The 26,947-nt window shown below is 53.6% G+C and overlaps 1 protein-coding gene and 1 long non-coding RNA gene across 6 annotated transcripts; one reads left to right on the top strand and one right to left on the bottom strand.

The window, feature by feature from the left end:
• Positions 1 to 200: 200 nt before the first annotated feature.
• Positions 201 to 3,460, bottom strand: LOC106558874. Of its 2 annotated transcripts, none has more exons than XR_005360562.1 (4): positions 2,673 to 3,460; positions 1,185 to 1,934; positions 829 to 1,001; positions 201 to 607 (listed from the first exon to the last, which is right to left on the bottom strand). It is a non-coding gene; the product is annotated as an uncharacterized LOC106558874 (long non-coding RNA). The 2 variants fall into 2 exon arrangements; XR_005360561.1 differs by having other exon boundaries at positions 2,836 to 3,458.
• Positions 2,604 to 10,726, top strand: TRIM56 (tripartite motif containing 56). 4 transcript variants are annotated; one of them, XM_038539217.1, is made up of 4 exons: positions 2,604 to 2,725; positions 2,865 to 2,927; positions 3,713 to 3,845; positions 3,939 to 10,726. In XM_038539217.1, the coding sequence occupies exon 4, from the start codon at positions 3,940 to 3,942 to the stop codon at positions 6,253 to 6,255; it is 2,316 nt and encodes a 771-aa protein (XP_038395145.1). In that variant the 5' UTR covers positions 2,604 to 2,725; positions 2,865 to 2,927; positions 3,713 to 3,845; position 3,939; the 3' UTR covers positions 6,256 to 10,726. The 4 variants fall into 4 exon arrangements, with proteins under 4 accessions (XP_038395145.1, XP_038395142.1, XP_038395143.1 ...); XM_038539214.1 differs by having other exon boundaries at positions 2,865 to 2,942; XM_038539215.1 differs by lacking the exon at positions 2,604 to 2,725 and adding an exon at positions 2,745 to 2,763 and having other exon boundaries at positions 2,865 to 2,942.
• Positions 10,727 to 26,947: the final 16,221 nt, after the last annotated feature.

The following is a 26,947-nucleotide window of genomic DNA, read 5'->3' as shown; positions in this document are numbered from 1 at the left end:
ACTTTCTTAATGAAAATCCTATAAATGGTGACTCACTGCTTTAAGGCTTTCTAGGATTCTAGACAGGTAATTTTATTTTTTTTTAAGATTTTATTTATTTATTCCTGAGAGACACACAGGGAGAGAGAGAGGTGGGGGTGGGGGGGCAGAGACACAGGCAGAGGGAGAAGCAGGCTCCATGCAGGGAGCCCAATGTGGGACTCAATCCCGGGTCTCCAGGATCACGACCCTGGGCCGAAGGCAGGTACTAAACCGCTGAGCCATCCGGGCTGCCCTAGGCAGGTAATTTTAAATTTTGTTCTGCCTCCCCAGCCCCATCTCCTATCACTTCCCTCCAGACCCTTGCACTCCAGTTCTATCAAACCAACTGAAAAAAACAAAACAAACAAAAAAAAAAAACCAACTGCCACCGTGAAAGGCCTTCCTTCCCCCCTGGGGTTATCTTGAGGAACCCCCAGCATCCAGGGAGAATCTGCACACCCCACTCTCATGTGTGTCTCTGTGGTAATGCTTATCATTTCGCTGGAGGTGAGTTATGCCTTTGCTTAGGAGTCTGTTCTCTGCGGAAGAAACTGTCTTCCTGGAGCCCAGCTGTACACCGTAGGTGCTGTAAGCAATTATTCAGGGTTTGGGGAGGCAGGGTAGGAGGCTGTTGTAATGCCACCTCTTCCACGAAGCCCTCCTGATTCCCACACTACCACCATCCTTCTGGGAGAAACCACTCTCCCTCTCTCATATTGGCATGGCACTTGATGTGACCTTGGGTGATGGACTTATTCTCTCCGTAACTTAGCTTCCTCATCTGTAAAGCAGAGGCAATAACCTTACCTATGTCAGCAGATTATCATGACGATTAAACCAGGTTGTGGGGACCGCTGGCTCAGGGGTTGAGCATCTGCCTCGGGCTCAGGTCATGATCCCGGCGTCCTGGGATTGAGTTCCACATCGGGCTCCCCGCAGGGAGCCTGCTTCTCCCTCTGCTTATGTCTCTGCCTCTTTCTCTGTGTCTCACATGAATAAATAAAGAAAATATTTTAAAAATTAAAAAAGAAATAAATAAACCAGGTTGTGTTTTCAACACCCGTGCCATGCTCACAGTAAATACCCAATAAAAAGAAGCCACTGAGATGATGATTTTGACATTTGCCTTGCTCTCTCATATTGCAATATGTAAAAATTCTCACCTCTCCTATTAGATTGAAAACTCCTCTTGAGTGGGGAACATATCCTGTTTATCTCTGTATGGTCCACAGTGCACGGCAGCTGTCTGGCTACAGTAGACGTCTGACGGATCGCTCCTGGTGTTCATAAAGAATCACACACAGAGGCCATACACACATGCAGGTGTGTGCATATGCTTGTAGACACACATGTACTGATATGTCCATCTGTTGGCTAGACTGGCTGGTCTGCAGCAGTTGACCACCTCCGTCTTCTGGAAGTGGGGCATTCCCTAGCATGGCTCCTGCAATCTTCTCTCTCTTAGGGTTCCCACTGCTTCTCTGGCCACTACTTCTCAGCTTCCTTCACGCCCCCACCCCCACCCTGGTTTGCCCTGAAATGTCTGGTCCCCATGGTGCCATCTCAGCCCTGCTCTTCTCGCTCTGGGCACTATTGTAAGACTTCATCAAAACCACAGAAGAGTATAGAAAGGTCACAAGCCTCAGGTGTCCTCAGCCTTATCCTCCCTTCTGACCTCCAGACCTCAAAGCCTGCCTCCTTCCTTCACCTTCCTTCCCCAGCACCTGTCACCAGCGCCATGGGCTTCGTGGGCTTCGTTGCCTTCAACAATAGCAGCCTTATAAGGATCCCATCCTCCACCCTCTTCTCGGTCCTATGGCCACCATCTCGGCTCCAGATCCTTCCACGTTTTACCTGGACCCTGCTGCCAGAATGAGCTTTCCTTGGGTCAATGTCCTGCTGAAATTCTGCCACTGTGAACAGAGGGAGGCACACTGATAGACAACATAATACATCAATGGTTGTTTCTTAACTGTAGAATCTAAGTGGTACGTATATGAGTGTTTGTGGCAATTCCTTCAACATTTTCTGTGCTTCAAATTCTTCATAAGATATGGGGGAAAATATCCTTCAATGGTTTCTTTTGACTTTTTGGATAAAACACAGACTCCATCACAGAGAATAGAAGATCCTCTACGATCTGGCCACTGCCTCCCTCCATAACCTCACCTGATGTCGCTCACATGTCCCCTTCCCCGTAAACCATCCCAAATTACTTGGAGCCACTGGGAAGGGTTGAGGGTATTTCATTCCTCTGTACCCACGGGCTTGCTGTACTAGATTCCCAGAATGTTCTTCCCTGTGTTCTTCCCAAAATCCTGCGTGCCCTTCAAGCTCAACTCAAGTGATGCTTCTTCTAGGAAGCCTTCGCTGACTTATCAGCTCCAAAGCTCCTCATCTGGTTCCAATGCCTCTGTCCTGGCTCTGCTAAAGTCTGTGGCATGAAGGGCCACACCTAGGACTGGATTTACAGCTATGCTGCCTCACTGGAGACCTGGCCCTAGGACTGGGCTCTAGTTACTGCTTCTGAATCACGGAGGATCTCTAATTTCTCCCCTCAGAGGACTCGTCCTCAGGCAGTTCCTCTGCGTGTGCCACAAATACACTTAGCTGGCTGAGCTGGATCCAGAGGCTAGAGGCGGCAGGCCCACCTGGGGAGGCCCACCCAGCCCCCGGGGCCTGCAGGAGGGGCCTGGCGGCCAGGGTAAAGGCCCCCCTCCTGAGGAAGAGATCCGGGCTGGGGTAGGGAAGAAGGCGGGGCCTGAAGCCGTGCAAGTCGGTGTCCCGGGCTGGGGACGGAAGTTGCAGAAGTACCATTAGTTTCAGTTTTGTTTCTCCCTCAGGCACCCAGCCACAGCAGCGTCCTGGCCTCGGGGGGCTCCCCACTCCCCATCCTGGAGCCCAAGGTCAGCTCAGGCCCGGTAAGGAGGGCCGGGAGGGCAGAGGAAGGAGGAGCTGAGCTGGAGGGAATGGGGGGAAGGGAGCGGGAGGAAGAGGAAGGGGGGAGGGGAGGGGCCCGGAAGGCGGGAGGAGAAGGGAGGGGGTGCGGCACAGATCGCCCCACTCTGGAACCAGAGGCCTGATGCTTACCTGGGAGAGACCCTCTGTCCCTCTGTTGGCCTCGCCTCCCGGCCCCCACTCCCCAGAAGTTTGGGGGACACTCCCTCACCGCAGTCTCTTCCTGGGGGATTATTCCACTGTGCTGGCATCTGGGGAGAGTCACGGACCCACACAGCTCCCCCTTCCAGAGGCTTCTAGGAAAGCAGAAGCCCCTTGCAGGAGGCAGGCAGAAAGGCCTCTAGCAGATGAGGCACAGGCTCTGGTGGCCCCGAGGTTTAGCAGCTAGAAGGACAGCCGGACAGCCCCTTCCCCATAGCCTGCCTTCTTTCTGCTTCAGAACCCCTACCAAGGAAGTCCAGCAGAAGGAGGGCCCCCACCAGGTGCTGCTTCCAGGGTCTAGTGTATGTGGGATGCAGGAACTGGGCCCCCGTATCCTGCTCCAGCTTCCCGCTGGACCCTCCCCTGTGTCCTCTCTACCTGCCCCCACCCCAGCACCTGCCCCTAGCAGGACCTCAGGACCACTCACACAGGGCTAGCATCACACTAGCTATAGGCCTGTCACCCTGGGGTGCTAATCATTTCACTCTTAACTCCCTAAGGCTGGACTTCTTGGTCTTATCATTTCTCACAGCCCTAGGCACAAGGCAAGCAGTGTTTGCTTTTGCACTTTTGTTGAATGTATGTACGGAGCGGGGGAGCTCCCTAGCTCAAGAGCAAGTGGCCACAAGCTCTGCAAGATCAGAAGAAGATTCCTGGCCATTCAGGTGAGACCCCAGAACCTGGTGGGGCTTGAGGATGGGGGGAGAGGCAGGCTGGCAGGTACCCTCTGCCCTCTGACCCTGACCCCTCGCTTGCAGCATGGTTTCCCAGGGATCCTCGCCCTCCCTACTGGAAGCCCTGAGCAGCGATTTCCTGGCCTGTAAAATATGTCTGGAGCAGCTTCGGGCACCCAAAACGTTGCCCTGCCTGCACACCTACTGCCAGGACTGCCTGGCCCAGCTGGCCGAGGGCGGCCACCTCCGATGCCCCGAGTGCCGGGAGACGGTGCCTGTGCCACCGGCAGGCGTGGCCGCCTTCAAGACCAACTTCTTTGTCAACGGGCTGCTGGATTTGGTGAGGGCCCGGGCTGGTGGAGACTTGCGCGCGGGGAAGCCAGCCTGTGCGCTGTGTCCCCTGATGGGGGGGGCCGGCACAGGGGGGCCAGCCACGGCCCGGTGCCTGGACTGTGCGGATGACCTGTGCCAGGCCTGTGCTGATGGGCACCGCTGCACCCGGCAGACCCACACCCACCGGGTGGTGGACCTGGTGGGCTACCGGGCAGGCTGGTACGACGAGGAGGCCCGGGAGCGCCAGGCGGCCCAGTGCCCCCAGCACCCCGGGGAGGCTCTGCGCTTCCTGTGCCAGCCCTGCTCTCAGCTGCTGTGCCGCGAGTGCCGCCTGGACCCCCACTTGGACCACCCCTGCCTCCCACTGGCTGAGGCTGTGCGCGCCCGGAGGCCAGGCCTGGAGGAGCTGCTGGCAGGTGTGGACAACAACCTGGCTGAGCTCGAGTCCGCCCGGATGGTGGAAAAGGAAGCCTTGGCCCGTCTGCGGGAGCAAGCTGCTAAGGTGGGGACACAGGTGGAGGAGGTGGCTGAGGGGGTCCTCCGGGCCCTCCTGGCCCAGAAGCAGGAGGTGCTGGGGCAGCTACGGGCCCATGTGGAGGCTGCCGAGGAGGCTGCTCGGGAGAGACTGGGGGAGCTGGAGAGCCGGGAGCAAGTGGCCAGGGCTGCGGCTGCCTTTGCCCGTCGGGTGCTCAGCCTGGGCCGCGAGGCTGAGATACTCTCACTGGAAGGGGCGATTGCCCAGAGGCTCCGGCAGCTGCAGGGTTGTCCCTGGATGCCTGGGCCAGCCCCCTGCCTGCTGCCCCAGCTGGAGCTCCATCCTGGGCTCCTGGACAAGAACTGCCGCCTGCTACGGCTCTCCTTTGAGGAGCAGCAGCCCCAGAAAGACAGTGGGAAGGATGAAGCTGGAAGCCAGGGAGGGGATGAAACTCAGAGCCGGAGAGAGGATGGAGCCAAGTCAGAGAGACAAGGTGCAATCCAGCCCCAGAGCAGGGATGGAGCTTATGCCCCAAAGGAGAACAGAGCCCAGACACCCCAGGAAGATGGAGCCCAGACCCCAAAGGAGGACAGAGCCAAGACACCCCAGGAAGATGGAGCCCAGACCCCAAAAGAGGGCAGAGCCCAGACACCCCTAGAAGATGAAGGAGCCCAGACCCCAAGGGGTGGCAGATCCAACAAAAAGAGGAAGTTCAAAGGCAGGCTCAAGTCAATTTCCCGGGAGCCCAGCCCAGCACCCGGGCTGAACTTGGAGGGCTCTGGCCTCCTCCCCAGGCCCATTTTTTCCTGCAGCTTCCCCACACGGATGCCTGGAGACAAGCGGTCTCCTCGGATCACAGGGCTCTGTCCCTTTGGCCCCCGGGAGATCCTGGTGGCCGACGAGCAGAACAGGGCACTGAAGCGCTTCTCCCTCAGCGGTGACTACAGGGGCGCGGTACCCGTCCCTGAGGGCTGCTCCCCGTGCAGCGTGGCCGCCCTGCAGGGGGCAGTGGCCTTCTCGGCTGGTGCAAGGCTCTACCTCATCAGCCCTGATGGCGAAGTGCAGTGGCGCCGGGCCCTGAGCCTCTCCCAGGCCAGCCACGCTGTGGCTGCGATGCCAAGTGGGGACCGGGTGGCCGTCAGCGTGTCAGGCCACGTGGAGGTGTACAACATGGAAGGCAGCCTGGCCACCCGGTTTATCCCGGGGGGCAAGGCTAACAGGGGCCTGCGGGCACTGGTGTTCCTGACCACCAGCCCCCAGGGCAACTTTGTTGGCTCCGACTGGCAGCAGAATAGTGTGGTGGTCTGTGATGGGCTGGGCCAGGTGATTGGGGAGTACCGGGGGCCAGGCCTGCACGGCTGCCAGCCAGGCTCTGTGTCTGTAGATAAGAAAGGCTACATCTTTCTGACCCTTCGCGAGGTCAACAAGGTGGTGATCCTAGATCCGAAGGGGTCACTGCTGGGCGACTTCCTGACAGCTTATCACGGCCTGGAAAAGCCCAGAGTGACCACCATGGTGGACGGCAGGCATCTGGTAGTGTCTCTCAGTAACGGGACCATCCATGTCTTTCGGGTCCGCTCTCCTGATAGTTAAAGGGCTAGGACTGGGGAGGGTCTGGGGGAGGGGTGGGGGGGCTGTAGGGAGGGACGATGGAGGCAAGGCTGCCATGGGATGTGGTGGCTGAGGGCATTTCCCGGAGGGCAGGGGCTGGCAACCTTTCAATGTGAAGTGCCAAACTGCCAACCCCTCTTCGGTGTGCAGGGATGGGACCAAGGGCGGTGGTATGACCACGGCTCTCAGAAACAGGGGAGGAGGGTGCCGGGGGCTACCTAGGCCTCCTGCTTTTTGTGGGTGACTGTCTGCCTCTGCTGATGCCCTTATAAATTAGGTTTCTGAAATTCGTAACCCTGTGCCAATTTGCGTTCTTCGAAACCATTCCCCAATGCAGTGGCTCAGGGAGGGTTGGTAGAAGGAATCCTCCAAGCCAAGCAGGGCTCAGGGTATGTCAGGTGTGTGCCTTCTGGAAGAGAGTTGAGAACCCAGCTTCCCCTCAGGGGGACGCCAGGTCATAAGAGGCGTAGGATTTTGAAATGGCCGCAGCCAGGAAGTAGAGGCTCCTCTGGTCATGGTGTCCCCCAGTGAAGGACAGAAAATCTGGCCTTCGTTTGGCTGAACTGAAGGGTGACGGGATTTGCCCTCAGGTAGGCTGTTATTGCTGAGGGAAATAACCTAGTTCTAGCCCTGAGGGCTAGGTGTGGGGCCATGGGGCCAAACCAGCTGGAAAACCTGAGAAGTCAGTAGTGGGTCTGGGCCGGGAGGAGGAATGAAATCTACAGGGAAGGATTCCGTTGGAGGTGAGCTGTGACCACTGGTCTCTTGCATGGGCAGTGGCAGAGCCAGAACCGAGGTGGACATGTTGAGCCAGGGGCTGTCTTGAGACGACCAAAGGGAATTTAATGTAGGGATTGTGAACGATGGAATGTTCATGGGAACCAGAGGGATTTTGGACAAGTCCAGAGGGAAAGCGCAGGGCATTAGGAGTGGGGAGAAGAAGCCCCTTTTCTGGAGAGGTCATTGCTCATTCATTGAAGCAATAGGGAAAATCATCAATGTCAAGCAGATAAATTCAATTATATAAGAACTTCAGACATTTGCACAGCAAAGAATACTGAAAGATGAAAGGAAAACCAGTTAAGGGGAGGAAGCTATGTAGAATTGGTCCGAATAAGGACCATGAGCCTCTAGTAGAAGCAGTGACCAAGAGATCTACTTGGTTCAGAAGACCAAACAGGCTGGCCCCCAGGAGGTAACTCACACAGACCAGCGTTAGGAAACAATCAAATAAAGTCAACCCCTTGCATCCATCAGAAATACATTTTAAAAATATGTCGTGGAGAAATAGACTCCCGGCACCAGGGAGTCATGCTTTTTTGGAGAGCAGTTTGGCAATACTTGACAAAGGTAGAAAGAAATGACTGTAAGACTAAGTTATCTCACTTTGGGGAATACATTCTGGGAAAATAATTCAAAAGAAAGAAAGTATTTGCACAGAGATATTTGTGGCCACCTCTATATCACAGTCATCAATTGGAAACTGCTTGGCTGTGGGGGACAGGCGAGAAGATTGTGGTCTATTAAGACGATGAGCTATTGCCTTCACATATGACAACTATGAGAACTATTTTGAAAAATATGATGCTATGTGATGCAATCACAGCAAAAAAAAAAAAAAAGAGAGAGAAAGGGAGAGAGAGAATTTGGAATGATGATCACATAATGATAGCAACAAGGTAAAAGTATTTCTGAATAGTTATCGAGTGGAAATAGGTTCAACATTTGTAAATAGTGATTTGGGAGACTGGGTTCTGGTCCTTTCGTGCTGTTACTCATATATACACATTCCTACTTCAGTTATTATTGACCATTACATAACATATATGCTTGAATATTTGCATCAAAAAAATAAACCTCTATAAATGATATTCGAGAATAGCTATTGGATTTGCAAATGAATGTGTCAGTTAGCACAAATGAGACTGTCCGGTTGAAGGAGAGGCAGGAGTTGGGGGAGAATCCCAACTGGCCAGGGCCCCACAGGGAAGAAGAGCCTGTCTGGTGAATGACCATGAAACCTGCCCTGGGGACGTATGCAGAGGTCACAGAGTCCTCTGGGGTGATCAGATCATTGTGGGGTGTCCCCAAGGCAGGGGAAGTTCTTGCTGAGCTCACCAACTAATTCAGACCAATTGGAAGCCAAGTGGTGTTTCTACGGAACCAATTGTGTAGGGTGAGTTGTATGGGGATGGGGATGGGGACAATGTTTTCTCTTCTTTGCAGCTCTACTTGCAGAGAGCACAGCAATGGCTCATAGTAGGTGCTCAATGAACATTTGTGAAATGAATTAATGCCTAGAAAAAGGACACTTCAGATGTCTCAGCCCCAGCCAACCAAGTTGTCTAAAATCTTGGCTGGTGGGAAATCTCTGGTAGGGGGCACTGTGGACACAGTCCACCTAAACCTCCCAGGGGGTGGCCCAGCTCTGGGTCACACAAGAGATGAGATTGGGGTGCCTTGCTTGTGTGTGAAGGGGGACCTGGTGGGTCATAGGCTCTGGGGGATCATATACCTTCTAGAGCTGCAGGGACCACATGACTTTCCTGGAAGCTGTAGGAATCCTGGGAAGGTGGGCATTGGAAGAATGATGAAAGTACTAACTTTTCCTCATTAAGGGACAGGGGTAGGAAGGCACAACACACTGACAAAATGTGAGAGGGAAGGGAAATGCAGCATTGAGCATAATTTGGGAGCAAAACTGTAACCATGACCTAGGACCACTCAGCACCACGAGAAAGTTCTTGGTTAAACTACAGATGTTACGAAACCAGGAACATCCTGAAAGATACAACACCTCCCCCATACATACACACACACACACACACACACACACACACACACCCTGCATTGGACTATGACCATTAACTTGATCAATCATCCCATTTTGTGTCTGGGACTTTCGAGGTTGTGGATATACTGGTGAAAGAAGCATGTGGTTTGGGTAGAGAGAGAGGGAGTAGAAAACTTCTCCCATAGTCTTTGTGTCTCATAAAGGGGAGGGAATGAGACAGCAGAGACCTGGGTTGAGTGCCGGCTCCTCTATGAAATAGCTGTGTGATCTGGGCTAGCTTCCTAACTTCTCTGAGCCTCAGTTGGTATAGCAGTAACATGAGGATCACATTAGGCACCACACCCACCTCACAGGGTTGTTTGTGAGTCCTGGGTGAGGAGCACGGGGAAGTGCTTTGTGTACCATACGGCTTAAATCTGAGGTATGGGTCAGGAGCAAGCTCAGCCGACCCATACTGACCTAACTTAGACTCTTCTAACATGGAAGCCTGCGTGGGGATGTTATATGAACGTATCGTGAGGTCAAAGCTCAAGAAGGTCCAGGTAGAGTTATGACCTGTTTTTCCTTTGGAGGAGGTGTTTTGTTTTGCTTTGTAGCAGCTATTTGAAAAAGCCATATGTAAGACACAGCAGTAACTATAGGAGCAGAGGGGACCAATGGCTCGCTTGCTAAGAGTGCTGTTCCTAAAATCCAGCAGAGAACCAGACTGCCAACAAAGGACTGATAACCATAGGCTCTTAGGAAAAGTTCAAGATGGCAGGCGTGGCCCGATCTTTTGATAGTTTAGAGGTAATATAATTTGGGTGGGGCTAGCTCTCCCGCCATCGTAATCTTCTTATTTCTGTATCTATAAAGCCCTGTCATTCTTATACATGCTATAGAGATAGAATTCCAGAGGGGCGGAGGTCTGAGAGGGAAGGCAGAAATCTTCCGAGGACATTGGTGCGGCCAGTGATCTGGGCTGGGCAGGATTCAACGGGTGGGGGCCAAGAGCAGGTGTTGGACCATCTCTCCGTGGCAGGGCAGCTGAGGAGCGCAGATACCCTGCAAATGAAGTGGAGATTGAACAGGTCTGCCTCGGGGGTGGGCTGGGGAGGGTAGCGGTTTGGGACTAGCTGGGGCAGAGGGCTGCCGGAGCACACTCGAGAAGACGATCGAGCCGTAGAAAGATCAAGTTCAGTGGCAGGCTTAGGAAAATAGGTGATTTGACTCAAACTAGCAGAACCAGCCTGCCCACTGGTTCACAAATATAGTTTAATTAAATGAATCAGGATAGGAGCAAAAATAGGTTTTTCTGGGGACCATGGATGCCTTTTACAGGAGTGGAGTAGGTACAGTGGGGTCGGGCAGGACCTCACCTGAAGCCCCAGGTGAGGAACCTTCAGGACCAGGTAGAGAAGGGCCTATATATAGGGAGGTGATTAGGAAGGAGTTTTGGGAACATAACCTGACTTGTCTTGGGAGAAAGTTTGAACTGGTTGGCTTGGCAGCCAAGAGAGAGATGAGGCTGAAAACAGAATCGGGACCTCAGTACCCATGGTGTCAGCCCAGTGAATTTTTCTTAGTTGCTGTGGGCCGAAGGATCTGCGCGGTAAGCTTTCCTTCCTTTGTATACTTCATATCATTCTTCTGTTTCTTAATAAATTGGAAAATCATGAACCTTTTCTTAGATGGATTCATGACTATGGGGAACTGTCAACACCAAAGCTCAGAGAGCAAAGGGCACCAGATGTCATGACCACCCCTGCTGTAGCTCCAAAGATGCCAACACACAGCCCTTGGAGGACACTGTAGGAGCGGAGTGACTGGTACAGACACCGCATGTGCCCTCCCCAGTCCCTCCACTCCCACTTATAGACAGAGGGGGCCCCTGGGCAGAGATGTGAATCTTCCAGGATAAGCCTTGGCGGGAGCCAGCAGGTGACCTGGTTCTGTAAGACTGCATGTGGGCACAGTCATGTGGAGTACAATTGCATGAAGGTGTTGGGGGTTGGGGAAGGCAGGCCAGGGGCCCCAGTCAGGGTGCCTGTGCCCACCACTGGTCTCCGCTTGTTTTCTGGTTTGAAGGAACCAAACAAGGATCTGTGGGCACCTTCCAGCATGCACAGTGGGCCCTGCAGGGCTGGGAGGTATCAGGGTTCTAGGAAGATCTGCCTGCTAACCAACCCTGCCCGCTCTGACTAGTCTCCAGAACCCCTCAAGGAGCTCCTGCAAACACACACATACCACCACCACCACCACCACCACCACCACCACCACCCCACCCCCGCCACTGGCTGTGCTGAGCCAGAGGGGAAGGAGCTCAGGTGTTGTTTCTAACTCACACAACCTCTGGCTTCCTTGTCCAACATAGAATCGCAGTTACTGAGAGCCTGCCTACCTGTGCTTCCTACCCCTCGGCTTCCAGAAACCTCCACCTACAAAGTAGGAATCATTAACATGATTTGACAGAGAGGGACACCAAAGGTGGTGAGGCTTGCTCGTGATGAGTAGATTTAAATTCTGACCCCAGCCAACTCTGAATCCCGAGACTGAGTCGCTCTCCCTCTGTTCATCAGTGACAGCTGAATGGAAAGAGATCAGAGGTTCTTTCCTAAGCTCACAGACCAGGCCCTTGTCCCTATAATAAGTCTGGAATCTAGACACAGGAAGGGAAACTCAGAGATACTTCTGAGCATCCCACTGTCTAGCGCTCACTGGCGGGGGCGGGGTGGGAGGCGGGTGGGGGCTTGGTGAGCAAAATGGAGAAGGAAAGACAGCGGAGGAGAGAATGTTTTGAGTGGCTTGGTGGGGAAGCAGGGGGTGGGGGGTCGGGGCCCACCACTGCTGCGGTGACAGCCTGAATAAGAATTCCACAATTCATCATCGAATGACTCAGCCGGGCTTTGGACCGGCGCCTCTGTGAGCCCTGGGGAGCATGACTCAGCAGCGGAGGGGGCCGGGCGCAGGAGACACAGCCAGCCGTGGTCCATGTGAGCCGTAACTGCGGGCAGAACGGCCTGTTCCCAGCTCCAGACCCCAAGGCGGAGCATTTGCCTCTGTGGTCAGACGCACACGGCCTGGGGTTCCTGGCCATGTGGCCAAACCTCCTCCCTCAGATCTGGGTCTCTCCTCCTCTGTGGTTGAGAAGGCAGCCCCAGAGACAGTGGGGCTGCTCCTTTCCCTCTCAGCCCTGGGGTCTGCAGCAGGGTGCCATGGCCACAGACTCTAGGGACCTCTCTCCCCTTCACTGCGTGGCCAGGGTGAGGCCAGCCTCCTTATAAGGGCCTCACTGTAGGGGCGGGGAGGTGGGCACATGTCATGGGCTGGGCACACCACTGGGCAGATGGTCACAGCATCCCTCCTCTACTGCTGAGGGCAAAGGAATGGGGCTCTCTGGTTGATTTTGTTCAAAGGTCTCAGAAAATGTCTCTTCCCCCTCAGACATAAAGAATTGTCTCCCCTTAACACTAAGGTAGGGACAGTCCATCAACTTACCAGCAGAAAACAGCCCCCGAATCCGGGGGAGGGAGAGACACAGAGGTTGTAGGTCATCATGCAGGGCACACAGATCTGCTTGTCCCCGCCAGCGACCCCAGTCATTTTCTCACCTAGATTATTCACACACAGTCCCCTCCTCCCCAGAACAAGAACTTCTCATTCACATGGAGCATCCCACAATCAGGTGTTCTGTAAATATTTGTTGGCTGAAAGAACAAATGAGTGAATTTGTGCTAAAACCTAGTCAGCAGAGGGAGGAACAGGCTACTCCATGGCCTGGGCAGGCCCTGGGGCAAAAGGGGTTTATCCCTCCTCCTTAGAAAGGAGGCATGAATAAGAGTGAAGTTATCCAAAAACTGTAATCCCACTCTGCTGTCCCTCCCACCCCAGTCCTTCAAACTTCCACTTCTACTATTTTATTTAATTATTTGTCCTGTTTATGTATTGTTTACCTTTTTTTTTTTCTTCTCCAGTTGCCACCCTGGGAAGGACAGGGCTTTTGCCTGTTTTTTGCACTGATCTATTCTACACCCATAGAATAATGCCTGGGATATAGTAGATAATGAATGAATGAATGAATGAATGAATGAATGAATGAATGATATCCATTGAACATTTCCTCTGAGCCAGGCCCCTTCCTACCTGCTTTGCACTTTACATGTATTATCTCATTTAGGGCCCTCAACTGCTCTAGAAGGTAACTATTACTATCATCCCTGGTTTAAAGATGAGGAAGGTGAAGTTGGAGATTATGCACCGAGAACAAGATCTCCGGGATCTGGGCAAGGGGCTGGGCAGAGGCCAAGGCCAGCTGTGGTCTGTCTGGGGCCAGCTCTCCATCACTCCCCCAGGAGGCGCTGTTCACGAGGCCTTCCAGGGAAGCCACATCCTGCTCATCCAACCCTTCTGGTCGATGTTGTTCTTTATCACTCTTCCTACCGACTTCCCACATCAACCTATTCCACCCCCAAAAGATATTTCTGCCCTGAAATGCAGCTCTCCAGCTTCCAGACTTTTCCTGGTAGAACCACAGAGACTTTGAGGGCAGAGAAGGGGACTAGGGAGCCTAGGCCCGGCTCTTGTCCCCAGGGCCCTGCACAGCTGGGGCAGGGCTGTTCTGTGGCCCACTCCCTAACACCTCCTTTCCTGCTGTGCCCCAGACTATGTGCGGGACTGAGCCCCAAGCTGAAGGAAGGCAGAACTGCCCCCCTCCCAGATCACTTTTCTATGGGTTTCCTACTTCTGGGAACTCAGCTAGAACACAGGGACGCCCTGCCTATGCCAGGGCGCCAGCACTCCCAGACACCGTCTCCTCATCCGGGCGGCTCTGCAGAGTGCCAGGCAGGGGGAACTGAGTCCGTCATCCCCTGCTTTACCCCCCAGTCCCCTTCTCTGCCTCCAAGGCTCTGTGGTTCTCCCGCCAGGAAGACTCTGGAAGCTGAGGAGATGCTGTGCTTCAAGGAAGAGATATCTTTTGGGGGTAGGACTGAGTCATGTGGGAAGTTGGTAGGAAGAGTGATAAAGAAAACCATCAACCAAAAGGAATGGAGGAACTGGGGTGGGCTTCCCTGGAAGGCCTCCTGGGCAGTACCTCCCCGGGGGAGGGATGGAGAGCTGGCTGCATGCAGGCCACAGCTGGTGCTGGCCTCCGCCCAGCCCCTTGCTCCCAAGTGATCTCTGGAGAAAAGAATGGAGGCCCAGGAACTTCAGGAATGGAGAGAAGCCTGCAGAGCCCTGAGGGCACACACATCCCTGCTCAGGGAGACATAGCACCTCTGTCTCTATCTAAGGGCTCAGGGAGGCAGCCAGAGAGGAAAGGAAGGAGGCTGGGATGTCTAAGCAACATCTGGAAGTGGGTCGTCAGAGGAGGCGGAAGCCGGATAGGAGGTTGTCAGGGAGAATCTGAGTCCACATGTTGGAGAAGCTGTACCACACCTCCCATATGGGTTTCTGCATGTGGCTGGACCCAAGCATCCTCGCTGGTGTTTGTATGAGAGAGGGGGTGTATCTCTGTGGTCTTGTAAACATGTGGGGGGAGGCATGTTGGTAGGGTGTTCCCGGGCAGGGCGCCATGCGCCTCATCAAAGAATGAAGACTGGAATTTCCCTGAAGCTCATTTCCTATCATTTAATCCTCAGTCGAGGACCACAGCTGCCAAGTCTGCCCACCACTCCAGGACAAGTGCTGGGGAGCAGGGCAAGGAGCAGAGCCCCCCAGGAGTGCCTCCGTGCCCTGCCCACCTCTCTATCCAGCAGCCCCCTCTCCTACCACAGAAGGTTATATGCCTTCCCTCTGGGGTTCCTCTTCCTTTCCTCCAGGAAAGGGATTCAGGATGAGGAGAGCCACATTTTTTTTCCAGCTCCATCATTCATTAATGAGTGACCCCTGCATAGGTTTCCTTCCTTTCTTTCTTTCTTTCTTTCTTTCTTTCTTTCTTTCTTTCTTTCTTTCTTCTTTCTTTCTTTCTTATCCCATTCATTCATTTGAGAGAGTGTGTGTGAAAGCGAGCAAACATGGGGGTGGGTAAGGAGGGACAGAGGGGAAGGGAGAAGCAGACTCCCCATTGAGCAGGGAGCCCAGCTACAACTTGACTTAGGGCTCAATCCCAGGACTGGGAGATCATGACCTGAGCCGAAGGCAGATGCTTAATCAGCTGAGCCATCAGCATCCCCCCACCCCGCATAGGTTTCTTAACCTCTCTGGACCCTGTTTCCTTGTCTGTATAATGGAGGGAGTGAGATATCCTGTGGGGCCCCCAAATGAAGAAATCAAAACCACAATGAGATACCACCTCACACCAGTGAGAATGGTGAAAATTAACAAGACAGGAAACAACAAATGTTGGAGAGGATGTGGAGAAAGGGAACCTTCCTCTTGCACTGTTGGTGGGAATATGAACTGGTGCAGCCACTCTGGAAAACTGTGTGGAGGTTCCTCAAAGAGTTAAAAATAGACCTGCCCTACGACACAGCAATTGCCCTGCTGGGGATTTACCCCAAAGATACAGGTGCAGTGAAACGGCAGGACACATGCACCCCAATGTTTCTAGCAGCAATGTCCACAATAGCCAAAGTGTGGAAGGAGCCTCAGTGCCCATCGAAAGATGAATGGATAAAGAAGATGTGGTCTATATATACAAGGGAATATTACTCAGCCACTAGAAATGACAAACACCTACCATTTGCTTCGACGTGGATGGAACCGGAGGGTATTATGCTGAGTGAAGTAAGTCAGTTGGAGAAGGACAAACATATGGTCTCATTCATTTGGGGAATATAAAAAATAGCGAAAGGGAATAAAGGGGAAAGGAGAGAAAATGAGTGGGAAATATCAGTGATGGAGACAGAACATGAGAGACTCCTAACTCTGGGAAACAAACAAGGGGTGGTGGAAGGGGAGGTTGGTGGGGGGTTGGGGTGACTGGGTGACAGGCACTGAGGGGGGCACTTGACGGGATGAGCACTGGGTGTTATGTTGGCAAATTGAACTCCAATAAAAAAATATACAAAAGAAAGAAAAGAAGAAAGAAAGAAAGAAAGAAAGAAAGAAAGAAAGAAAGAAAGAAAGAAAGAAAGAAGAAGAAAGAAAGGAAGGAAGAAAGAGGGGGAACCCTGGGTGGCGCAGCGGTTTAACGCCTGCCTTTGGCCCAGGGCGCGATCCTGGAGACCCGGGATCGAATCCCACGTCGGGCTCCCAGTGCATGGAGCCTGCTTCTCCCTCTGCCTGTGTCTCTGCCTCTCTCTCTCTCTGTGTGACTATCATAAATAAATAAAAATTAAAAAAAAAACATTATTAGAAAGAAAGAAAGAAGAATGTAGATGCACCAGCCAGTGCCTGGCACACAGGTGATGTCCAGTCAGAAGTCATCATTGCAAAAAAAAAAAAAAAGAAGTCATCATTGCTTCCTCCTCTCACCCCTTGGGACCATGTGCCTTTTCCCCACACCTTCTGGGGACAGAGACCCGGGCTGAGCTGTTTACCTCCCACTCCATGCACAAATCAGTCAGTCCACCATACAGAAGGCATTTCCTGGGCCCTGCCTCTAAGGGACTGATGCAAATAGCAAGTGCAAACATGTCAAGGGAAGATATGGCCAGTTGTGGAAAGCGGCAGGTCACCCAAATGAAGTGACTTTACTGTGCACTTTCATCACAGCCCCACCTAGCTCCCTACTAACGTTTTGCACACCATGGACAAACCTATCTCAGGGTCAACTGACAGCAACTGGACCCACAAAGACTAGGGCTGGCAACCAAATGCCAACTTATTAATTTGTTGACAGAGCCACGATCCCCAGGCACCTGGACACACCTCTTCGGGTGGCTTCAGAATCGAATGGCTGAGTATGGGATTGGAACGAGGCCAGGGCATTGGATGGTTTCAATGGTTGGATGATATAGGCCGAGGCATCCATACCACCTCAGGACAACCCAGTCCCACGACCTGACCCCTGAGGTTTTCAGGACAGGGCACTCACTGTCTGGCACAGCCTAAAACCCAGACCCCAGGTGGGTCTCCTGGAAGCTCCATTCATAATGAGGCGGGGGACTCTCCCCTCTCTGTTGGCATCTTTCCCCAGGCAGAAGACAACATGGTTAGGTCCCTAAAATGCATTTGCAATCTTATCTGTCCTTCTGAGATTTCACCCAGGTCTCCTTAATTGAATTTGGGATATTTACAGACAGACAGTCTCCTAGGTAATTTCTACAGAGGGCTAATATCCTCTCCTAAACCGTGTTTCTTCCTAATTGAATTTTCAGAAGGCAATGTTAACTTCAAGGTACTTGGCTGTCAGGCCTGAGGTCCTGCCCACGTGGGGTGGTATGAAGGCACAGAGGAAAGCGAACACCCAGACAGTTCCTACCTCTAAATGGCACGCAGCCCGGCATAGAAAACAAATCAGCACGTGTGGTACACTTGAACAACCATCCAGTGCTGAGTGGTGTGGCTGACCACGTGGGTCTGATCGCAAGAGTGCTCAAGTTCACAGGAGAGATAGCTTAGGGTGGCCTGGAGGAAGCTAGAAGGGCTTTGGAGAAAAGGTAGGATCCAAGGCCCCTTGGGAGGCTCTGGGATGGGCTGATTTACATAAGAACAGCAGGGGAGATGGGTGGGAAAACCGGAAGTCAGGTGGCAGAGAAGAGGAGACACTTAAGGAAGAACATTCTGTCCCCATCAGGAATGCCTTCCTACTTTCCCTCTTTCACCCATTGTTCCTGCTGATCTTCTCCATACAGGAGTTGGGTTTGTGGAGAAGCCCAGGAAGCTTAGGGAGGCCCTGCGATGAACACAGACCTAGCAGGTGCCCAGCACTCCAGCCCCACTGCCACCCCAGCCACACACACCACACCACACACACACACACACACACACACACACACACACACACACACACACGTGCCGGCTCAGGCTCAGCCGCAGAGCTAGTGTCCACCAGCAGGAAAGCCCTGTCACAGAGAGAGGCAGGGCAGGGAGCCTCTGCCCCAGACCAGCCTTGCGCCTTCCACCTGCTGCACTGACTCTGTGCCTGATTCAGCCTGGAAACCAGCCCAGAGTACCAGACACAACAGCACCTCTTCCCCTTACCTACAGTCCCTTGGGGTTTGCAGAAGTGACAACAGGAAGTTCCCGAGTTGGGGGCTTTCCATCTGGGATCAGTGGCTGCCTCCCACCTCAGCACATTTCCCTGAGTGAGCCACTGCTACAGAGTGCGTGGGATGCCACTTCCTGAAAGGATAAACCCTTGAGGATGTAGGTCCCCCAAGCTTGTCCTAAGGGTGTAGGTCTACTTGATACATCCAGAGCAGAATGGGCCTGTCAGCAGCAGTCAGCTCAGAATAAAAGCACCCCCACACTCAATTTCCTCGACCCCAAAGCTCTCCTGTTGGTCTCTCTATAATTTCACTGTTGTCCCCTCTGAAGGGAACCTTGGAAATAAGACAATTGCCCTTCTGCTTCTCTAGACCACTTGATCCTTTGACAGAGCCAGCCAGGGCAGGGCAGAAGGCTCAGGAGGAGGGTGAGGTCCCACCTGCAGGGTACCCACACCCACCCCCAGCTCCTACCGACCCTGGCATGACCCACACAAGCCGTCTGGGTCTGGGGCCAGCCCTATTGGGTGGTGAGTTGGCAGGCTGGGCTGCACTCTGGGAAAGAGGGAGTGTGCCTGAGGGAGCCAGTTGTCGGTCCAGGCTGTGAATAACGGGGGCCTCATCACCACCTGGAGCTGCAGGGGCAGGAGTACCAGCACCAGGGCTGACTAAGAAGAAAGCAGGTCAGGGCGGGTGCATGACGGGCAGGGAGCAGGGAGGCTCCACCAGGCACCTACACCCAGGGCAAATCCCCTGACCTGCTCTTGGTGCTCTTCCTTCCCGTACTCTTCTCCCCACTCGACTCTGCTTCCACAGACTGACACGTCCTCCCCATCCTCTCCACCATGCCCCTCTGTCTTGTCCCAAAGGTCGGGTCTCCAGACCCTTTGTTGCCTGCCCCAGGCCACAGACATCCCTTGGCTGGATGCCTGGGCTCATGTGTCACTCAAGAGGCATTTGGCACACTCTTCCTTGGAACTCCTTGTCTTTATAATTGCCTTTTTCTCCAGAACTGGGCCCTCAGTCCTTCCAGGGCCAGAGCCCTGTCTCCAGCCCCAGACCCTTTACATGTTCCACGGGCAGAAAGGGCAATAAAAGCAGCTCTCCGCCAAAGCTTGCAGATGGCAGTTATGATAGTGACCATCTTGCAGATCCAGTTCATGGGCTGGCTCTCACAGGGGCTTTCCTGAGCATTCTGTGTGTCACTCTTCTAAGGCACTCGAGGCCCATCCTGGCTTCTCTGGCTCTGAAGGTTAAGACAGTCCCTCCATGCCCTGGACCAGCTTTTCATCTCCTCTCTGCCTGCTCCACCCATCTCAAAGTCGGGCGCGAAGTCCGAGGTCAACAGAGTAAACAGCCCACAAACGTGATTGGGACCGGGAAAGTTCTGAGTAGATGGGTCAAAGGGCAGGGTGGCATGTCTCCCTCCACAGCCCCTTCCAGAGGCTACGGCTCCCTGTCACCATGCAACGCAGGTCAAGGCCTCGGGGAAGACTGTCAGGTAGATTCTTTCTAGTGTGTTGAGGTCCCCACCTCCCAAAGCCACTGGGGGCCCCAAAGGTCTGAAATTGCACACCACTTGCTGGGGTGGTCTTAGATTTTACTCAGTCTCTGGGTGGAGCCAGTAAAGCCGAAACCAAACCAAACCAGCACCCCCAGGATTCTGATTCAAGATTCAAATCATCAGAGGTGGGCCTGGCTCTCAGAACTTTCAAATGTTCCTGGGTAAGCCTCGGGTAAAGCTGGGACAGAGAGCCACTGGACTGAGGCACAGAATGTCACAATTTCCAAGCAAGTGTGGCCAGGTAGAGTGGGAAATCATTGTGGCTTGAATTGGAACCAGTTCCTTGCTCAGCAACTGCTCTGGGGGGCAGGAAGAAGTCAGGGGTGGGAAGGGGAACCCTGGGGCATAGTGAGGGAGGAACCTGGGCCTATCCTGGGTCAGGGGTTGGGGGTGAGGGCAACAGGTATGCAGGGGTAGCCAAGGCAATGAAAAAAAGAAGGGAGGCTAGTTAAGAGCTGGGGGTGCTGGAGCCAGTTCTTCTCATTAGCTGAGTGATCTTGAGTAAGAGATCCAACTCTCCTGTGAGTCTCCTCTGTCCCTGAAACTCTAAAGAAAAGGCATGCAGACCCCAGCATCCTCGGAATGAATGGAACTGCAGATCAGAAACTACCTGAATAGATCAAAAGGGACAGCCACAAATCCACCTGTCTGAGTTTTCAGACACTCAGCCTCACCAGCATGGGAAGTTGGGATGCATCTCGGGGGCTCTGTGGCCCTCTTGGGTTGTCTCTTTCTGGCTCTTCCAGATAGAAGCTTCTTCTAGGCTCTGAAAGAGGAAGGAACCTCGCCCTCTGGCCCTGCACACAGTGGGGGACCTGGCCTGGCCTCCTGTATCCCAAATGGAGCTCTCACAGGCTCTGACCTCCGCAAATCCTGCTCTAGAACCTAGAGTTATCTTACTTGGTTTCCAGCTGACTGGCCATTTGGGGCTGGGGCTATCCCAGCCTTCACATAGCTGGGCTTCTCTGCCAAGTGCCCCTTCAGTTCTGCCTTTGGCCTCCCTTTGATCCTCCTAACCTTGGCAGGAGATCCTGTCCCCTCCACCCATCCTGCCACAGATGACTGCCTTAGAAGGCCAGAAAGGGTACAGGGGACCATTTCTCCCAGTTGTCCCAAAGCAGGTCCCAGATCTCTAGCTTTCTACGCCAGCATCCATACCTGGAAGACAGTTCATGTTGGGGCTTCCCCAGACTGGAAGTTGTTTACCTGCTCAGGGCAGGAAGGCCCTGTCCCTTTCCTTGCCCCCTTGTTCTCTGGAGTGTGACTCTGTCTCCCATGTATTGTTTTCTTTCCGGTGGAATTTTGCTCTTGAGGACTCAGTGTTCTGTGTTACTACTCCTGCTGCCACCACCGCCAGTCCTCACATCCTGGTTTCCTCCTGTCCAGACAGTGCTGGCCACTGGCCAGGACCTCAATCATTCATGGCGAGGACAGGGGTCGAGAACAGCAAAGGGGTTAGCAGGAAGTGGGAAGTTGACATTCCTCCTTGGTCAGGGTCTTGGGCCTCTACTGTGGGGCCTGCGGTATGTCCACTGTGGGTGGCGTGTCCACTGTGGGTGGGCGAGCCCTCCCTTGCGGTGGGCAGTGTGAACCCAAGGAGCATGGGGTGGATACATGAGGAGGTTTCACACAGATGCCCCCCCTCCGCTCCCCAACAATGTGGGACTTTGAAATCCCCAATCGGTTTCTCCTTACATTGGTGCAAGACCTCCCGGCTCTAAGGAAGTCAAGGGGACCGAATCAACAGGCCAAGGCTAAGGCCACAGGGCAGGGGGTGGAAGGTGGAGGTGATAGGCAAGACTGCCCAACCTGTGCCAACTCCCCTGCCCACAGCACTTCCTGTGGGGTTGCACAAGGTCAGGAGAAGGGGCAGATATGGGTAGGGGTAACTCATGCCTCCTCTTTCCTGCCCTAGACTCTGGCCCATAAGGCGGCTCCAGGGAAGAGCCCAGGTCCGATTCCTGGGGTGTTAAATGCACCCCAGGTCAGTCTCTCTGCCAGCCCCGGAGCCCTTGTCAAGCCCGAACCACTTCACCTTGCCACCTTGGCCCCCCTCACCCCCACAGCCATGGCTCCTTCCCCCAGCACCCCCAACCCCAAGACAGAGCTACAATGTGAATAGGTTACTCATTCTGCCTGCATTGGCCTTTACCCCCAGTCCTGCTACTTCCTGACACACTTGGGAGGGGGGATGCACAGCAAGGCTCCCCAGATAAAGGACCCAGGAGGAGGGCATATTCTAATTCTGGGTCCTGGATGAGGAGGGACAGCAGGCGCTGCCAACCTTGAGCACCTGCTTCAGATCCACGTTCTTAACATGGTGACAGTGCTTTCATCAGACACTCATAGGAAACCTGGTCCTCTCCTGCCAGAGCCAAACATGGGCCTGACCCCTTGGTGGACCCTCCTTGCCCAGTGGTGGGCTTGTCCAGTCACACTTGCTGAGCTGCTGGGGTTCCTTACCTGAGGGCCTGATTAGCTGACCCCCTGTAACACAGGAGTCCCAGTCTCCCCTTGGGAATCAAAGGGCCCAAGAGAGGACACAAGAGAGAAAGAGAAAGAAAAATTAAGAATACACATTTTTTCTGTTTGTTTTTTGAGCCCAATGCAGGGCTCAAACTCATGACCCTGAGATCAAGACCTGAGCTGAGATCAAGAGTCGATACCTTCTGTAGAGAGAGACAGCATCTCTTTCCGAGCCTCGGTGTCCATCTTAGGGAGATGGAGGCCCTAGGAGGAAGAGTGATAACCAGAGCCAGGACTGTCTGGTTGCCCTGATGACCATCAGGGAATCCTGTGTTGGAAGTGAGCACACTGCACTCATCCTCCCTGACCCTGTTGCAAATCCTGGGAAGGTTATGGGAAGGCTTCTGGGCCCTTGTATATCCAAGCATGCCAGAAGCCCTAATGCATTATTGCTCAGGGAGCCAGCTGCTCACCAAGTAGCCCAGGGTGACTCAGATGGAAAGACATGCCGAGAGAGCCTGCTTCCATATGGCAAGGAAGTGAGGGAGAAGGAATGATCAGTGACTCGAGAGGCCCCTGACTCTCCAGTGGCAAATTCCATCTGTGCTACGTCACCCAGGCTGCTCCATCCCCGGCACCTCTGCCACCCACAGATCCCCCACTGACCCAGGGTCACTGTCTCTCTGGGCATTTGTTCAGTAAAATAGTGGTGTCCAGAGCCAGGAACCAGACTAGAATGAGAACATCTATTTCAAGGAGCTAGAAGGCGGGTACAGAAAGAGCAGAGGCCTGCAACAGTAGGGAGCCTCCTAGAGAGAGCAGGAGACAAGAAGCCTCAGGCAGAAGAGAAAAAATTGCTCCCTGGAGATGAAGGCGTGGAGAGAGGAGGATGGACACATTTTCTTCCCTTTCCCAAAGCGGCTCTGTGCCTCCTGGGCCCACCCCATCCATACAGACCTCCCTGCTTCTCTTCCAAGACCACACTGCCTTTCCCTCATAACCCAGCACCAGTCCCTCTGCCTCTAGGGAGCCTTCCCCCCACATTCGAGCCTGCGCCCTGACAGCCTGGCTCACAACCTGGCACACAGATGGTTTTATGCTTTAATCTAATTATCACGAGAATATTAGTCTTCTGCCCCAGGAAGTGTGTACGTTTCTTCGGGGAGGGAAAGGTGTGTGTATATTCCTCTAAATCACACCAACAGGCCACCTGGGTGGCTCCATTTGTTAAGCATCTGCCTTCAGCTCAGGTCATGATCCCAGGGTCCTGGGATGGAGCCCCACATCGGGCTCCCTGCTCATCAGGAAACCTGCTTCGCCCTTTCCCTCTGCTGCTCCCCTCGCTCATGCTCTCTCTCATTCTCGCTCACTCTTTCTTTCTCAAATAAATAAATAGGGACGCCTGGATGGCTCAGTGGCTAAGCTCTGCTTTCAGCCTAGGGCATGATCCTGGAGTTCAGGGATCGAGTCCCACATCGGGCTCCCTGCATGTAGCCTGCTTCTCCCTCTATGTCTCTGCCTCTCTCTCTCTCTCTCTCTCTCTCTCTCTCTCTCTCTCTCTCTGTCTCTCATGAATAAATAAATAAAATCTTAAATAAATAAAATCTTTAAAAAAATAAATCACACCAGCAAGCATTCACCATCAATAAATATTGGGCTGTCTTAGAGAAGCCAAGATTCACACAACAGCCACAGTAAAATAAAACAGGATGTGTCTAGAGAAAGTTACAAAGGGAGTTTCAGGAATTTAGAGAACGAGGAACAAGTTCTGGTAAAGATGAAAGAAGTGAATCAGAGTTGGACAATCCACATACGTGAGTAAAGAGAAATGGAAGGGGGCCCTGGGGTATCCCTGGGGTGCCCCACAGGCTTGTGCTGCCTTGTTCTGGCTGACACCAGCAGACTGTGGTCACAGCTACTCCAAAAATTGCACACCCCACCGTTCCCTGATCATCAGACTTCCCCTTGTGGCCCCACTGAGCCCCATTCATTCCCTCTGCCTCTTTTCCCCTACCTGGGGGCGTGGGGGTCTTGGTGCTCATTGAATAGTGACATTAGGAGAGAGCCCCCAAGGGGATACTGCCCCTCATGCTCCCCAGGACATAAACACACATGAGACATGGCAACAGCTCAGCAAATGTGATAAGTTCAGACGTGACTGTGAGACAGGGGAAGTGTGTGCAACGGGTGAAGCATAGGGGGACTCCACAAGAGATAGGGGACGTGGGTGGCAGAGAAGGGGTCAAGAGGGCCAGGACTAGAAGAGTAGATCAAGCTCAGTTTGGTTTTTATGTTACTAAAACAAACTCCCTTCCTACAGGGCACGCTCGAGTGATCAGGACAAGTGTCAAATGTCAGGAATGTCAGTGAGGTCCACACGTGATTCCACAGTCGAGAGAGCAATCTGTTCCTAAGATCTAAACTCTGTAAAATCAGCCAGGGGGAGTCCATCAGGCCTAGGGGTGCAGAAGTGTAAAGATCTGGCCCGGAGTGGACGAGACGGGCTGGCAGCCATTCTCAGGTAACCAGTGCCCCAGGCTCCGGGCATTTGATGCCAACAACCGCCCTTGGGTCAGAGGAAGTGAACAAGAACATCTACGTGTATCAAAATTAACAGCTCGAGCCCTCTGGGTTCCTGTGCTGGCCAGCCAAGAGTGGCTGCCACTTAGTGAGAGCCTAGAACATGCCATGCACTCGCAGACAGGATTTCATTGGATCCCAACAACCTCGAAAGGTGGGCATCATTGTCAACCTCTCTGTAAGTTGTCATCTACAGACCTGTCTACAGACAAGAAAACTAAGGTACCGACGGTTAAGTTTTGCCTCAAGACACATAACCAGCAAAGATGTCAGATCTGTGGCCACATGGGTCTGCCTGCTGCAGTGACTGCTCTTCTCCCCCTTGGAACTAAATGGTTCTCAGGTGCTCCCCTGCTCTGAAATGCTAGGCTACAATTGTAGGGGGGAAAAAGCAGCCTTGGACAAGCAGGGCTGGGGTAGGAAATGAACTGGGGGCTGCCCCTCTGCCTTCTTCAGGCCGCAGGTTGGTAGGAGTTTAAGGAAAGACGGCTAGCAGTGGCCAGAGAAGGGAGAGGGGGTCATGGAGGCAGAGGAGAGAACGTCCAGCATGGCACCAGTGTGAGGAGGGACCCTGGACAAGCCAAGGTGGCCTGTGTCCATCGGGGTCCCAGGGTCATGATCTTAAATGACGGGAGCCAAGGAGACAGGGCACTCACTCCAGCTCATTCTTGAGAGAGGGACAGAGCCAGGCAGCCCAAACACAGGCTATTTTTAGTATTGTGTTGTTTGGAGGACAACCAGGCCAGAAATAGTGCTGTGAGTTAGTAGGACCCTGTCCTGCTCCCACCCCCGGCTCTCCCAGTGAAATCACCAGGAATGAGGAGATAGGCTCCAACATTCCAGGGAGCCTGTGTAAGGGATAGGGGGCAGCGCTTTCCTCCCCACAGGGAGACTTGGAGCAGAGCGTTTGACTGTAAAAGGGCTTCTGCAAGAGGAGAAGCCCGAGAGGGGGACTGAGTCAGAGAGCGGAAGGGAGAGAGGGAAAGTGGGAGAGATCTCCCATGGATGAGACCGAGGCTAGGGGTGTACACCCGTTGACCAAGGGTTGGACAGGAAAGTCACTAAGAGGGAGTCCCCGAGAGAGAGAGAAAGGGAAAGTGAAAAAGCCAGTGGGCGGTGGTGTTGGGAGAGCAAAGCACAAGCAAAGGGGAAGAGAGGAGAGCTGGCCAGAGGGCAGCCAGAAGGCAGGAGGTGAAGGGTTTGCTGGGGAAGACCCGCTGCCCTGAGGCCTGAAGCGAACCAGGGCTGCTGGGGCCTGTGGGCGTGGGGTAGGGGCCAGTCATGGAAAGTGTGAGTCTGGTCTAATCATGAACCACCTGCTGGTGGACAGACAGCTGGCAACATCTTTCCCAATTGGCTGGAACTGAAACTTCCCCAGAAAATCCATACTCTTGTAATTCACCCTCTTATCTCTGACCCTCTGGGAATCAGAGATGGAGCAGTTTCAAAAGCAGGGACTTTTCTCTTTCTGTTTGTCCCCTTACAAAGGAGCCACAGCTTGAGCTAGGTGATGCGGCTTGGGCTTCAGGAAAAGGAGGGAAACAGATGGCCCCTTGAGTCAGGATGGATTCTGAGAAGTGGGTTGTGTGGAAGTCCTCCGGGGGGCAGCGGGCGATCGGGCTGCACCGTGATGTGTGGACGATCTCCAGAGGCCAGACAGGGTGGAAGCAAGGCCTTCCTGCCCAGAGGAGTGACGGGGACCGCGGTCAAGTATGGGTTTAGATCATCTAGCGGCCGTAGCTCTTCGGAGAGTCAAAGGAAGAGTCAGAAACTCCAGCATGGGACCCAGTTACATTGGGCCTTGCCTCTGTTTCTAATTCACACCCACCAGGTACCCATGAGTTCCCTCCAGTTTGGGAAAAACTCTTTATCAAGTCAGCCCTTTGTGTTTCCAACGTAAATCATGTTGCTGCTTGGCCCAGCAGGACATAGAGTTGCTCCCTTCCATGCCTGGGAACAGAGTGTCTTTTCTGGAATGGCATCAGGATCATCCATCAGGTCCAGGAGTAGGGATGGTACTGGTCACTGCCCTGGCAGGACCCAGACTCTGCACAGCAGGGGCTTTAACAGCTAAGGTTGGCAGGACGAGGGACAACAGCCCCTGCTATGGCCATTGGAAGAAAGGAAGGATGCTCCGCTGAAGTGGCTGGAGAGGATGGGCAGTGGGGTGCCTCCAGGGACCCCCTTCCAGCCACCTCT

Source organism: Canis lupus, chromosome 6 (genome assembly GCF_011100685.1).
Source record: "Canis lupus familiaris isolate Mischka breed German Shepherd chromosome 6, alternate assembly UU_Cfam_GSD_1.0, whole genome shotgun sequence".
Taxonomy (NCBI): domain Eukaryota; kingdom Metazoa; phylum Chordata; class Mammalia; order Carnivora; family Canidae; genus Canis; species Canis lupus.
Note: the sequence above shows the minus strand (reverse complement) of the source record. Positions and strands in the feature narration are given on the sequence as shown.

Excerpts from the sequence above, each read along its gene's own strand:
- TRIM56 (XM_038539217.1), top strand. The coding sequence starts at position 3,940 with ATGGTTTCCCAGGGATCCTCGCCCTCCCTACTGGAAGCCCTGAGCAGC.